The sequence below is a fragment of the Phalacrocorax aristotelis genome, chromosome 2, assembly GCF_949628215.1.
Source record: "Phalacrocorax aristotelis chromosome 2, bGulAri2.1, whole genome shotgun sequence".
NCBI lineage: Eukaryota > Metazoa > Chordata > Aves > Suliformes > Phalacrocoracidae > Phalacrocorax > Phalacrocorax aristotelis.
The window spans coordinates 101,482,969-101,497,468 of NC_134277.1; the positions used below are offsets into that span (position 1 = coordinate 101,482,969).

The following is a 14,500-nucleotide window of genomic DNA, read 5'->3' on the forward strand; positions in this document are numbered from 1 at the left end:
TTTTAACCCTGCTACCTGTGGGTCATTTCTTCCTTATTTCCTTAATTGCTGGCTCCCTCAGCATTAAAGACGGCAGATCAATTGGGTTAATACAGAGGATTGCTGGGAGGCAGAGTACCATTGATTCACCAGCAGGAGCAGATCCCTACCTTCCCCAAGTTTTTGGTTCCCTCTTCAACATTCACAGCAGCACTGTTGACATGGTCTTCAATCCTGTCAATCTTCTCCTGCTGAGACTAGATGCAAAGGAATTATGAGTGAGGTAACCTGCTGGGAAGCAGCAGTGAGCCAAACCACACCATTTTAATGCCTGTAATCAGGGCCCCACAGCCGCTTTCATCTGCCACACACTGCAGCCGTGCTGCCTTAATGGTGGTTCATTAATAGCATCTGATAGACTGTGCTGAAACTACAAACTTACTTTAAAAAAACTATTAAGTAATAATATGGTGTGGGTTTTAGACAATGTGTTGCTGTGGTTAGAGAAAACAACCCAAAACATATGATTTCTACATCTTTTCTGTGAATAGATGAACTCGCATTCCAAAGGGGAAAATAATCCAAACGAGCCTTTTTGTTTCCTGCCGAGTTTCACGTTCAACAAAGCATTCTATAAAGGGCATTTATAAAATCAGTACCAACCCCAACACACGAAGCAGCACTAAGAAATCTAAATAGAAGTGTTTAATTATGACGTTATAAAACACTGACTTAACTTTACAAATAGAATAGTGACAGTGCTGAAAATATACTTGCTCTTGCTCTATATTGTACTGTTTGATTTTACAAAAATGTTCCATCCTTTCTCCAAATGCAGTCAGATTCCCCTGCAGTTCCTCTCAGAGAACAGTGGAGCAGAAGATAAAGGGGCTTCTGGGTTTGTTTGTTCTTATTTTAATCTCAGCAGTACCCAGGCTGTTTTATGTCACAAAATAATGAGATGGCTAATGTTCAGCTTAAAATAAAAGGCATTCTGAACTTTTTTCCTCTTTCTAATTCAGAAACTGCTGAATCCACGAGCTCTGGTATCTTCATCTGCGATCTAATCCATGCACTTTAGATACTTGCCATTATATCTAATGATGGTTATGTGTAAAATCCAGAAAGTCCTGGGTACAGGAGCCCCCCTTTTTAGCTAAAGCTGCTAACATTTAGCCTACTGAATAAAAGTTTTTGCAGTCCCTCTCCAGCCTAATGAATCTTAGGGGTTTTTTGTATATGTAAAGCAGCACATCTTCAGCAGAAAGGATAAAAGCCATTTTATCTATCCCAACTAACCCAACAGCAAGGAGATTAAAAAGCTCTCCTATAAGATGAGAACTGTGGGTTTAAATTCCCTGTGGCACAGGAAGCACTAAACATCGGGAACTGAGTGTGGGCGATGAAGCTGCACAACCTTTTGGCAGCTACATTTGTGAGAGCAGAGGAAATGCATGATAAAGGTGAGAGAAACTTCAGATTTTTCTAATACACCTGATTAAGCGAGAAAAAGTACCTGAGGAACACCCACCCTTGTGCAGCCATGGCTATCGTCACCATTACGATTAGAAATTGTAAAAATGGACGGGTAGAAGTCTGCAGTCAACACTATAGAGCTTCTACCAAGGTTCAGCTTGTGGCCAAGGGCTCTAGCTAGAATAACATCAGCAGCTGCTCTGGTGACAAGAACTTGGGAGCAATTATTGGCACTAGTGCTGAAACAGAAGACTATTGCCTCCTCAAAAAATTACCCTGACAGAGCCTGAATCAACGGGAGAGCTACAAAGATGCTTGTAGCAAGGAGTCAGTGATGTAGGGAAGGAAGAGCTGTTAGTTTTCTAACCAGATGGGACAGCTGAGTAGTTAAACTAATGCTTTTGAACGCTCCTCTTCTGTTGGCACTTAAAAATCAGAAGATGACCCTTCACCGTACTGCTAGACAGCTGATGTAAACATTGTATGCATCACCTGTGACTACGGAAATTACCTACTGTACAGGCTTTGAAATTACAGGTGTATTTACTATAGGTCCTAAGTCGCAAAGACAGCACCTTCGTGCAGGCATCTCGGCTCACTGCTGAGGAAACTGCTCTGCCTCTACTGATGTTTTCCTGAAGTTCCTAACAGTGATTAGGATTTTGTAGCCTTGAATATTGGACTGAATAAATTCAGTTAATGTTATTCTGCTATTCTGTTGCTTTGATCAAGTGATACTAGCTCAGGCTCAGTTCAGATTATGGGCACAAGTATTGCTCATCTTTTTTGACCCCAGCTAGGAGTTACCCATTTGCCCAACAAGACTATCTAGGATAGAAAGCAGAATTAATACTTACGCTGACTAAGAGAGAAAAATCAGTCACCAACTGGCTAAGGTGAATCAAGTCCTGCAAATAAAAAACAAATGTTATTTTGTAATGGTTGCTGAAAACAAGGGCACCAACACAGCAGTAAGGAGTTTCAACATACCTCTTCTAAGGTTTCCCAGGACTCGGCTGCATTTTCCTCCTGAGGTATTTCGGGAAGTGGGGAGTAGATCTGGATTAAACTTTGGGAGCCGTCCTTCACTTCCGTGTTATATAAAGTTTCTGAATGAGAAACATAATGTTTATAAATAAATGCACTGGATCAGAATGCAGGTGATATACAAAATTTCTCGCTTTTAATGTTTCTCAGGGATAAATTGATATTTAACCCAACTCAAGCCAAGCAACAGCCCTGAAAATGATCATAAAGAGAAAAGTCTTACTCACAGCACTAGGCAATTTCTTAAAAGGAAGTTATTGCCAAAGAAATGGATTCATTTCTATCAGTGCCCTTTCACAATCAGTTCTGAGAATTATATTAAATTATACTCCTGAATCCATGGACAGTTAATTAATTTTATATCAACTGAGCTAAGAAAACTGAGCTTGGGACAAAAACCTTTCATTTACATACGACACACAAAAACACTGCGCTTTCAAAACTGAAGAGAGAGTTATTCGTTTTACGATTGATTATTATGCTTTCAGTTTGACTTCCAGTCATTTTGGACTAAAAGAAACTGGAGGAAAAAGCTTTCAAAGTAAGAGCAGTGAAAATGAAGTAACATGCTGCCCAGCATTCAGTGCTGAATCCAGTTGGGTAACAGCACTGAGAGGACGGCAAACAATTGCAGCTCAGCAGCATAAAGGAGATATTCTCAAGTACCTTCCTTTCTAAATCACCTGGATTGAATGCAGAAGGCATTAGGACAAAGTACTGTGGGAAAAAGGGGGAATGAGAGACAGCTAGGTGGCATGGGGGAGAGCAGATTTAATGAACAGACGCACACATACCTCCTCCAGTCAAAGAGCCCAGGCTTGAGCCACTACAGATGTTACGGACACGTGCATAATTATGGACAAGTAATTATGTGGTAGTAAAGAATAATAGCCAACAAGTTTGACTTGTCATAGCGAGGATTAAGGAACAGCTTGAGAGTATGAAAGGCAGACTGGAGAACGTATGTATGTCAACACAGTGCGAAGATCATGTTAATTTAGACAACTTCAATTGCTGAAAGAAGATAGCTACTTTAGTAGGATCCTGATGCTTCCTTCCTTGGGAGGGTAGTATTAAGAAAGCTTAACATGGGGACAACTGGTTAGCTATGTCTAATAATACTGAAGTGTAAATATTGCTTTAGAATCTTCTTTAGAAACAATGAATGTACCAAGGTACTATAGTCATAATCATATTCTACAACTGTTACTACAACAGATACGAAAAATGGAAAACAAATAAAAATAAGCATATTCAATAAGAAGTCAGTAACAGTGCATGCTTACTCGTGGAATTAATTTAAGATAAAATAAAAATGGTACATTTTCACAACATTTGTCCATTTCTCAGCATTTTTATCCCAGTATCTCAAAATACATTAAGGACCTAATCTTTCTACTCTCAGATCAATAGAAGGCTAACATCAATGAAGCCGATATTCAGCTGTAATTACTAAGTAAGCAGAGTAGCAGAGTAACAAGGATGTAGTAAGTGAATTGGGTTTTATTTTGGGTTTGTTTTACTTTCTAGTTATCTCTACCCCTTTTCCTTTAAGAATCCAGCCTTGGAAGGCACTTCACCTTCTAGAATCATCACCTGTTCTTCCAGAACATACTTTTGATCTATAGCATCAGATTAATTAATGTTATATACTAATTTCTGAAATATTCCTTCTCCCTTTTCAATATAATTAATCATATATCCAATTCTGCTCCATATTCTGATATTTAACATTGGTCTTGAGTATTTTATTTCATTTCAATCCTTCACAATCTTATTTCAAAATCAAGTTTCTTCTGCCAAGAAAAGCATACTCTTCCTTAGTCAGCCACATGCATGCTAAGTTGGTCACTGGCAAGGGTGGGCAGCAGGTTGGGTGCGTTGGCCACTGCCTGGTGCGGCGGGGCTGGCAGAGACCCCTGAGGCTGCGTCCCGTTATATTATTTCCAGGGGAAGTTTAGGTTGGATATTAGGAAAAAATTCTTCACCGAAAGGGTTGTCAGGCATTGGAACAGGCTGCCCAGGGAGGTGGTGGAGCCTCCATCCCTGGAGGTATTTAAAAGAAGGGTAGATGTGGTGCTTGAGGATACGGTTTAGTGGTGGACTTGGCAGTGATAGGTTAGCGGTTGGACCTGATGATCTTAAGGGTCTTTTCCAGCCTTAACGATTCTATGAAATCACAATATTTGTAATTCAAAGGCAAAAAAAAAAAAGCTCACAAAGCAAAACTGCCCGCTCACAAATTAAGTTCCCTGTTCTGGTCTGTCCTTAACAATCTGTGCTGACCTATTGTAGAAAAGCACATCCTTCAACATACGTGGATGACACTGAAGTTTTGCCTGACACACAATCATAAGAATGTAAAATTGTAAGTAGGTTTACACTGTTTTCATCTTCTAATAACTAAAAATTAGTGGGGCAAAAATCCTCAAGAAAACCCTTCACTCACTTCAAAGAACTAAGGGGAAGAGAAGGGGAAGTCACATTCGGTCTGTAAGTATGAGTAAGAAATTTATATTCACTGGTTCATGTTTTATCAAGTCTAACCAATTTCAAAAGAACTGAGAATGGAAGTGTCTCTACCAGTTCACTTACAGCGTCTCCACAGAAATGCAGTAATACAAAACACCTCTGCAGATTTCATAGAGCAGCTTCGCACCTCATTACACTCAAGATAAAAATCTAATGCTCCAGAAGATTCAATATGTTGGTTAAAAGATCTTAGTAATTTTAAGAGTGGAGTCTCACCTTTTGTTAATATTTGTTCAAAATGCAATTAAATTCCATTTCTATTGGACCCGAGCCGAGGATGGTGAAGGGGAGAAGGGACCACATCATTTCACTGACATGCCTTCTAAATGGGCGATTTGAATTTGTAAACTCCTTCCTCCTCTACCAGATGGGAAGCAACATGCTACAAAGAATGGGCATACTGAAGCTCCTTTGATTAAGATCAGCAGCCAAGATTTGCTTTCAGGACTGCAGCCTCTAAGCACAAAAGAATAGGCAATATATTGCATCTGTATTAGCAATTCAACAGAGCTGCTTTCACTGTCAGGAGAACTTGGAAAAAAAAAAAAAATCTGTTTAATTGTATTTAGTTGTCTGCCTGCCTGTATGTTTCACTTTAAATGGCGTGAATTATTTCCTGTATTCTTGAGCAGACTTGCAGGAGCATGTTATTCCAGTAACATTCTTCTGTTCTTTTCATTCCAATCTTTCCGATCAATTCCCTGTCTTTCTGAAGTGCAGTTATGCTCAATGTCCTCCATATTTTAAAGGTATTTCAGAGTACAAAAGCAGTCCTGTTCTTTGAAATTAAACTCTAGTTCCCATTTAACACCTGTGTAACTGTTAGAAAAGCAATAAGCCAAGACAAGGCCTTTCCAGTGAAATACCAGAATGTATTGAGGATAACTCATGAAAGTTACCAAAAGAAGAGATATTGTAAATTTAATTCTGATTGTAACAGAGAAGAGCTTACAAAGAGCCTGAAAATAATGGCTAATGTGGATGAAGAGGATCACTGAATACCAGAGTTCACTACTCTACAACTAGGTGTAAAAGACTAAAGACTAAAGCTCCCCCCAAAAGAGATATTAACACATTTGGCAAAACAATTAATAGAAACTCTGGGGAAGAAGTTCCTAAAGGATAAAGGACTGCAGAAGAGCTAGTAGACACTAATAAAACAGGCTACACTGAAGATGACAGCAAATTATCCTGATGCAGAGGAAAATGCTTACGGATTCAGCAAGAGCTTTTCAATACCCTGGGTATCAAGAATTTGACACACAATTAAGATGAGTACAGGGAATAATATAAGCATGGAAAACTAACATCAAAAAGACTAGGACACAAATAAATTGCAACTACTAAGAGGCATAAATCATAGAATCATTAAGGTTGGAAAAGACATCTAAGATCATCAAGTACAACTGTCAACCCAACACCCCCATGCCTCCTAAACCATGTCCTGAAGTACCATCTCTACAGGTTTTTTGAACACCTCCAGGGATGGTGACTCCACCACCTCTCTGGGCAACCTCTTCCAATGCCTGACCACTCTTTCAGTGAAGAAATTTTTCCTAATATCCAGTCTAAACCTCCCCTGGTGCAGCTTGAGGTAATTTCCTCTCGTCCTATTCCTAGTAACTTGGGAGAAGAGACCAACACCCACCTCGCTCAACCTCCTTTCAGGTAGTTGTAGACAGCGATATGGTCTCCCCTCAGCCTCCTCCAGACTAAACAACTCCAGCTCCCTCAGCCGCTCCTCATAAGACTTACTATCCAGACACTTCACCAGCTTCATTGCCCTTCTCTGGACACGCTCCAGCACCTCAATGTCTGCTGTCCTTCTTGGCCACATGGGCACACTGAGCTCAGGGGGCTGAATACCCTGGGGATAACTGGTATGGCTATTAAAGACTAATGCCTTCTTTGGCTCAAATACCTCAGCCTTTTCCTCGTCCTCAGTGGCAATGTTCCCCCCTGCATCCAATAGAGGATGGAGATTCTCCTTGGCTCTCTTTTTGTTGTTAATGTATTTGTGAAAACATTTTTTGTTACCCCTTACAACAGTGGCCTAGATGGGCTTTTGCCTTTCTCATTTTTTCTCTTCATGACCTAACAAGATCCCTGTACTCTTCTTGAGTTGCCTGCCCCTTCTTCCAGAAGTGGTAAACTCTCCTTTTTCTCCTGAGTCTCAGGCAAAAAATCCCTGTTCAGATATGCCGGTTGTCTTCCTCACCGGTTCGTCTCACAGCACATAGGGACAGGCTGCTCCTGTGCCTTTAAGACTTCCTTCTTGAAGAAAGCCCAGCCTTCCTGGACCCCTTTGCCCTTCAGGACTGCTTCCCAAAGGTCTCTCCCAACCAGTGCCCTGCACAGGCCAAAGTCTGCCCTCTGGAAGTCCATGGCAGTGGTTTTGCTGACCCCCCTCCTTACTTCACCAAGAATCGAGAACTCGATCATATAATGGTTGCTAAGCCCAAGGTGGCCTCCAAGTGCCACATCTCCCACCAGTCCTTCTCTGTTTGTATACAGGAGATCAAGTGAGGCACCTCACCTGGTAGGCTCACTCACCAACTGTATCAGGAATTTCTCTTACACACACTCCAGGAACCTCCTGGACTGTTTCCTCTCTGCTGTGCTGTATTTCCAGCAGACATCTGGTAAGGTGAAGTCCCCTACGAGAACAAGGGCTAGCAAGTGTGAAACCTCTGCCAGCTGCTTGCAGAATGCTTGATCTACCTCTTCACCCTGGTTGGGTGGCCTATAACAGACCCCCCACCAGATATCTGCCTTGTTGATCTTCCCCCTCGTCCTTACCCATTAGCACTCGACCTTATCATCACAATCGTTGAGCTCTACGCAATCAAAACGCTCCCTAGCATATAGAGCCACCCCACTGCCTCTCCTTCCTTGCCTATCTCTTCTGAAGAGCTTATAGCCATCCACTGCAGCACTCTAGTCATAAAAGTCACCCCACCATGTCACTGTGACAGCGAATAAGTCATAGCTATCCTGCTGCACATGGCTTCCAGCTCCTCTTGTTTGTTGCCCATGCTGCCTGCATTGGTGTAGATGCACCTGAGCTGGGCTATCAACTTCACCAACTCTGGCACGCCACCCCTAGGCTCCTCTGTAGTGAGCCTGGCTATATCCCCTTCCCCCTTAGAACCTAGTTTAAAGCCCTTTCAATGAGCCCTGCCAACTCATGACATCCTTTTTCTCCGTTGAGATAGCTGAACTCCATCTGCCGTCAGCAGGCCCGTGCCATATAAACCTCCCCGTGATCAAAAAACCCCAAAATTCCACTGATGGCACCAGCCTCTGAACCACGTGTTAATCAGGTGAGTTTTCCTGTTCCTTTCAGTGTTCTTCCCTGCCACTGATGGGATTGAGGAAAACACTACCTGTAATTGTAGCAAGAAAGTTTCTATGGATGCTTTTCAAGTTAGAGGAAGACAAAGGAAGTGTAAGTAAGTGCATTGCCAGGTAAAGAAAGAAAATAACAGATGGCCCAGAGAAAGACTAATTCAGTCTTTATACAAACAGGTAGCTTTAATCAGGTATTTGATGCAATTAATTTAAATAAGAAAGGAAAAAAAGGATCGGCTGAAACATAAAAAGAACAGGTTAAATATATTTAGATGAGGTAGATCTATTCAAGTCCTGAGGGTCTGATGAAATTCACTCTTCAGCATATAAGAAACAGCCTCTGAAAGTTCAAGCATATTTCTGAGAACTTGAGTAAGGGGGTCCCAGAGGACTGCAAGAGAACAGATTCAGTTATTATCTTCCTTTTTTGGAGGGGAAGGATAATGCAGCAAATAGCCAGACCTTAAATTCCACGAAGATATTAGGACAAACTACTGAACAATCAACTACAAGATGCTGAAGGTGTTACAAAAGTCAAGATTTATATGTCAGAAGCCAATTCAGTCTTTTTTATTGGCCTGGTAAGAAGATAGAAATTTTTTATGATGAGGGTGGTGAGACCCTGGAACAGGCTGCCCAGAGAAGTTGTGGATGCCCCAACCCTGGAAGTGTTCAAGGTCAGGTTGGACAGGACTTTGAGCAACGTGGTCTAGTGAAAGATGTCCCTGCCCACAGCAGGGTGGTTGAACTAGATGATCCTCAAAGGTCCCTTCCAACCCAAACCATTCTTTGGTTCTATATTTGATATATCTTGACATTCATAAGGCTTTCTGATACTACTGCACATGACATTCTCGAAAGCAAGTCCAGTCTTCCAAACCTACTCTTCTTTCCTCCCTGCTACTTGCTAGCTTGTTAATCACACTTGAAAGAGTTTATGTAGTTCTCTACATAGCAACAAGAAGGGTCAAGAAATCACATTTGATGGCAAGTTCTTCTACAATGCCATTAACTGAGAATACTCTTTCAATTTTAAAGACGCATGAAATTTCCGAACAATTTTAAACAGTACTGCTACTGCAGAAAACTAATTGCTATTATGTGGAGGGATTTAACGCTGATGTAACCAACTTTCTCACAGATCATTAGCAGAGAACACTAGCTGGTACCAGGACACAACAAGGGCCTCCCCCGAAGACAGAATGGTAGAACAAGGAATGAAAGACATTTTCTAAAGAAAGGAGGGAAAATGAGCAAACATGTCTGACTTGTAGCATGTTATAGTGTGTTTTTAAAATCTTTTATTTAAATGGATTTATATTGTTTTCTCCTTTCTTGTCAGTTACCGAGATAAAATGCTACCGGAAGAGATGTTCTCCTTTAATAGAGAGACTTGCTCCTCTTTTTCCAGGTATTTCAGCAGTGGCATATTGTACTGTCATATAAAAACTTTCTTCTTGATGTTGCAAGCACTAATACAATGAAAATGGCCTAAACGTTTACTCACACACAATCAAGTGATTTGCAGGGGCAGGGGAAAGAAGTCGAGCTACTGTAAAACATGAATGTGAGTTCTTCGTATGAAGAGTCTTCTATTTCAAGATCCAAGGCTACGGGATCTTTTTAATGCAAGGCCACAACTGTCTCATTTGTTAAGATACTTAATTAGAGCATTCTCCACTTACCAAAACTCAGTCACAGGTCATGAGAAAAGTGTGTTGTAGGGAAAGAAAATCCACTACTTGATTAACAATTATTCTACAACTGAAATCTCATTTACTTGTTACCCTGGTCAGAAAATGAGGACTGGATACAACAATATACATGTCAGAGATACAGAAACGAAGTTCTACTACCTCCTCCTACAGTTGCAGATCTGGTTAAAGAGGCATCATCCTGTACTTCAAGTTGCTTTTTAAGTTCTTTTGCAGATTCAGAATGGAGCTGCAGGAAGTCTTTTATGGCAAATGAAGCTTCCTCTTTAACTGGATTTATCATTCTCTGCAGAACTGGGATGTCTTCCTGTCGGACACGCAAACAGAGTTTCTCCATCTCTCTCATGTTGGCTCGGAGTTGCTGTAACAATTTTAAGAGTTATTTTGTAGCTTCCTACATAAGAGCATCTTTTGTGTTTGGGAAGCAACTATCATCTTGATTATCTTTAAATAGTTATAAAAAGTGCCATTTTAAAGTTTTAATAAACTATGACAAAAAAACCCAAACCTCAGAAGACCCAGCTTTCAAGCAATCCCTGTGTTTGAGGTCACCCCTCTGCTACATCCATTTCCATTTCCAGACTGCATGTTTTGACTGCAGCTGGTTTGCCTGTCAAAGGTGCCCCCAACTGCTCTAAGAGCCCGTGCTTCCAATAATGCAGTGAATCCTTCCTTTGAGGCCACCCTGGGTCTCCCAGGCTCTGTTAATTTTGTGACCCAGTGCTACTCCCTGATCTTTTTTAACTACTCCTGCAGAAGAGCCACCCCATAAAAAATACCACGCTCTGCAGAGAAGGGGCTTGTCCTCACTTAAGGGAGTTCAACCTAGAGATGATCCCTTCTGAGTAAATGACCAACTCCTACTCTTCCTAGGTCAGATGACAGTCCTGTAGCTGACAGTGATGCTGAGCAAGGCAGCGATCTAGTCACCTTGACCAGAGCTCAGAGCTGTCCATAGAGGAAGGCATCGGTACTTCAGATCGCTTCTTACTCAGAGGTGCCACTACATCATAACCAGCTCGCTAAGCCTGTATTTTTAATATTTGCTTGTGCTTATGAGTTCACTCAGTTCTCAGTAAAAAAAAAAATGAATGGGGCTGGCAGCCTCCAGCAGAGCAGTCCCTCAACAGCGCAGTGAGGCGTCACCTGGACATATTGCTGAGGCTTTTTGGACACGGCCTACTTTCCATAGGAGAAGCTAAGCTATCTGCCCCAGGAGAATAAGAACCGAAGATCAAGGAAGAGATGGTACCTATTATCTTCTCTGGGGAACTAATTTATCTGTAGCATCAGCCAACCGCAAAACAAGAGAGAAATATTTTTGAAGCCATTCTCATCAATATTTTCATTTTCTTGCTGTCAGTTTTATCTACTTCTCCAAGTAAAGAAGTCAGTTTGTTTTATTTTGGATTTTCAAGTAAAGTATTTAACTAATTAACTCACTGTGTAATTACTGAAGTTATTCTGGTGTCTGTGATCAACTTAGGCCTTTGCCAAAATATTTACACAGGTTGCAACAAGTTACTATATCCAAATTAAAGAAGCAATTGCTTCTCAAAATTTGCCTTTTTTTATAATAAGGAACAGTGGTGATTATAGCACTGCAGGGGACAATCATTTGCAACCCCCAACTACCCCAAAACTATCATTTTCATTTTGCAAAGACACCTTCAGGGACAAAAGAGAGATTACTTATTTTTGCAATATTTACATTCTTTTTTCAGAAGGATGACAAATATATTTGATTGGACTATCAAATATAATAAAATACAGAAATATTTCTTTAGTTATGAAAGTTTCAAGAAGATATGAACTATTCACAACTAGCAAGAAGAGTCTGTGTGCAGGCATCTCTTGTGAGATAAATTTCTGCCTACAGCAAAAATAGAGGGTCTTTTTATTGCCTAGGTTTTTAAAATCTGAAAATGCACACAACTTTTCTTTTTCCACAAATTAAAAGAAGAAATTTATAGTTTAAATTATACCACTCATTGTTTTAGGACAGAGTTTTTACCTATTTATTAAAAAAAAAAAAGGCTGTAATAAAAATAATATTCATTGCATTACATTATAAGATGATATAATAAATTATTTATTGCACTATTTACCAATTATTTTGAATATTCTTCTCGCAGCAGAACAACAGAATGGATTAACACCAGTGAGTGGTTAGAAAAAGAAAGGTTTTCTTCAGTAATACAAGCCAGGTACAGGTAATGCCTTTGAACGGCAGTATTGCTTACCTGGAAAAGCAGGAACTAGATGGAATTTATTTTACTTACATACACTAGTAGAATTAATTTTTTTTAACATGTATAAAAAAAAGAGTAGAAATATAATTAGAGAAAAAGGAAATTAATTCAACAACAAATTGAAGTAACACTACACAAGCCATATTAGGCAGCTAAAGAACTATTGATTCGTAAAAATCATTTGTCGAATTACCAAGGGTATATTCTATTGTATGCTTAAATTAAGAGTACTACTAGCCAACTTAGGCTGCATTATTTAAGGCTAACCCCAGGTAAAAACACTGATAAACAATTTAAAAAGAGAGATACAAAAAAAAAACTTTGTAAGATATTGAGTTGAATTAGAAACATGGTACCCAATAATTTTCCTCATATATTTCCCATCTTAATCTACCTTGCTTTTCCTGTTATCTTCCACCCATGGTCTACCTATAAGTACTGAAAAAGGGAGAATGTTGTCACTGTCACAGCCTACCACGTGCCAAAATTCTCAGTTTATAAAATCTTGGTATTTCATTTAAAACACAAAAGGGGACTATCTAGACGCAACATGTAATTACCTGTTTTGTGAAAATTATATGCAGGGGACCGAGTGAAGTTGATCCTGCTGTTTTGTTTCAGGAAACAGAATTATTATTATCCTGTCTGTGGCCATAATGGAGACAAAAATTGATATGCCAAACAAAAACATGTTGTGAAACAGTGACAATAGTGAGTTTGGGATGAGTTAATAATGCTTCCATAGCGGTTTCTTTAACAAAAAAAAAGAAAAAAAAAGAAAAAAAATTTAAAAATGTCCCAGTTGAAATTACCAGTATAGCCAATGTATGGGTATAATGAAGATGGTTACTGTGCAGTGACCAACACAACCACCAACTTGCTGCTAGAGTTTTCAAAAATCCTGAACAGAAGCTTCAAGATATACGAACTACCCACCCCAAGGAATGGCTAAATCAGATCCTCGCTTACTTTCACTGTTCATTATTACATTGGTGATCAAAGACAAATATTTGTGAGAAAAAAAGATGGAGGAATCAGACAATGATATTTGCCTAGTTGGTGAAGTTTAATTTTAGTACCTCTTCTTTTGTGGTTTTGGAGAGAGGACTTCTGTTCCATTTTGTTGTCAATTAAACAGAAGCGAAACACGTTCAGCCTAGCAAGAAAGCTATGCCCTGCTGTGAGAAGACATGCCTCGGGAACTCACCAGGGTGTATCATGGTAAATGTTATGGATATGCAAATGACTGTGACTTCTTTTCATAATCATTTGAGAGTATATCGCTCTCTTTCCTAGTGTTTCCACTTTTAAAACCAAGCTTACTTAGCAAGGAAGGTAACACAAAATCCTGTTTTCATTTATGGTAACTCCTGAGTTTTGAACTCACCAAATTCAGCCCAAAAGAAACAGAATTTTTCTTCATAATATTTCCAATTTTGGTCTGTTAACTTTCAAAAGCAAATAAGTGTCTTTGTTTCAAATGGCTTTCTCATAAAAACTGTAGGAAAATAAAGCTGGTGAAAACCTTGGGAAGTCATGCCTTCAAAGCATGACCTGTTGACCCTATTTTATTTCTGACAGTTGTTTACCTAATCTGGTCTTAAAAGGACTTCTTCATGAAGAGCCACAACCTCCTTGATATTATGTTACAAGAATTCATTATCCTAATTCCCATAGTATTTTTCCTCATGTCTAACAGAAATCTCTCGTGCCTCAGTTTAAACCAGGTATTTCTAATCCTCTCTGTTCAAAACAGAGGAAGACAAGCCCGATCCTCTTTGCAACCATCTTTTCCATGTTTGCAAACAGACAACACACCACTGTTAGGCATTCCTTGGGCAAGATAACTAATCTGTCTTTCCAAGTAAGTGTCAATTTCCCAATTTCTGACCATTTTCATTGTTCTCCCTGAATGCTCCCTAATCAGTCCACAGCTTCCCTAGAAGGGTGGTGCTCAAACTGGACTAACTGTTCTACCTGGGATCCTACTAATGCAGACCAAAGAGGCTGTATGAGACACCGCACTGACTATTCTTCCATTTATATATCCCGCTACATTAACTGGCTTTTTTGCACCACTACCACACTACTGGCTCACTTTTACTCTGTGCCCTTCAAGTCCCTTTTGCACAAGAGCTGCCCCAACAG

At 39.9% G+C, this 14,500-nt stretch overlaps 1 protein-coding gene across 4 annotated transcripts in view; it reads right to left on the minus strand.

The window, feature by feature from the left end:
- Positions 1–14,500, minus strand: part of STX17 (syntaxin 17) — a 41,481-nt gene that overhangs the window by 3,408 nt on the left and 23,573 nt on the right. For all 4 annotated transcript variants that reach the window (XM_075084525.1, XM_075084523.1, XM_075084524.1 and 1 more), the window contains exons 4-7: positions 10,242–10,461; positions 2,446–2,564; positions 2,313–2,363; positions 150–236 (exon numbers count right to left, since the gene is read on the minus strand). In XM_075084525.1, the coding sequence (XP_074940626.1) occupies positions 150–236; positions 2,313–2,363; positions 2,446–2,564; positions 10,242–10,461 (477 nt within the window). The remainder of the gene's footprint in view (positions 1–149; positions 237–2,312; positions 2,364–2,445; positions 2,565–10,241; positions 10,462–14,500) is intronic.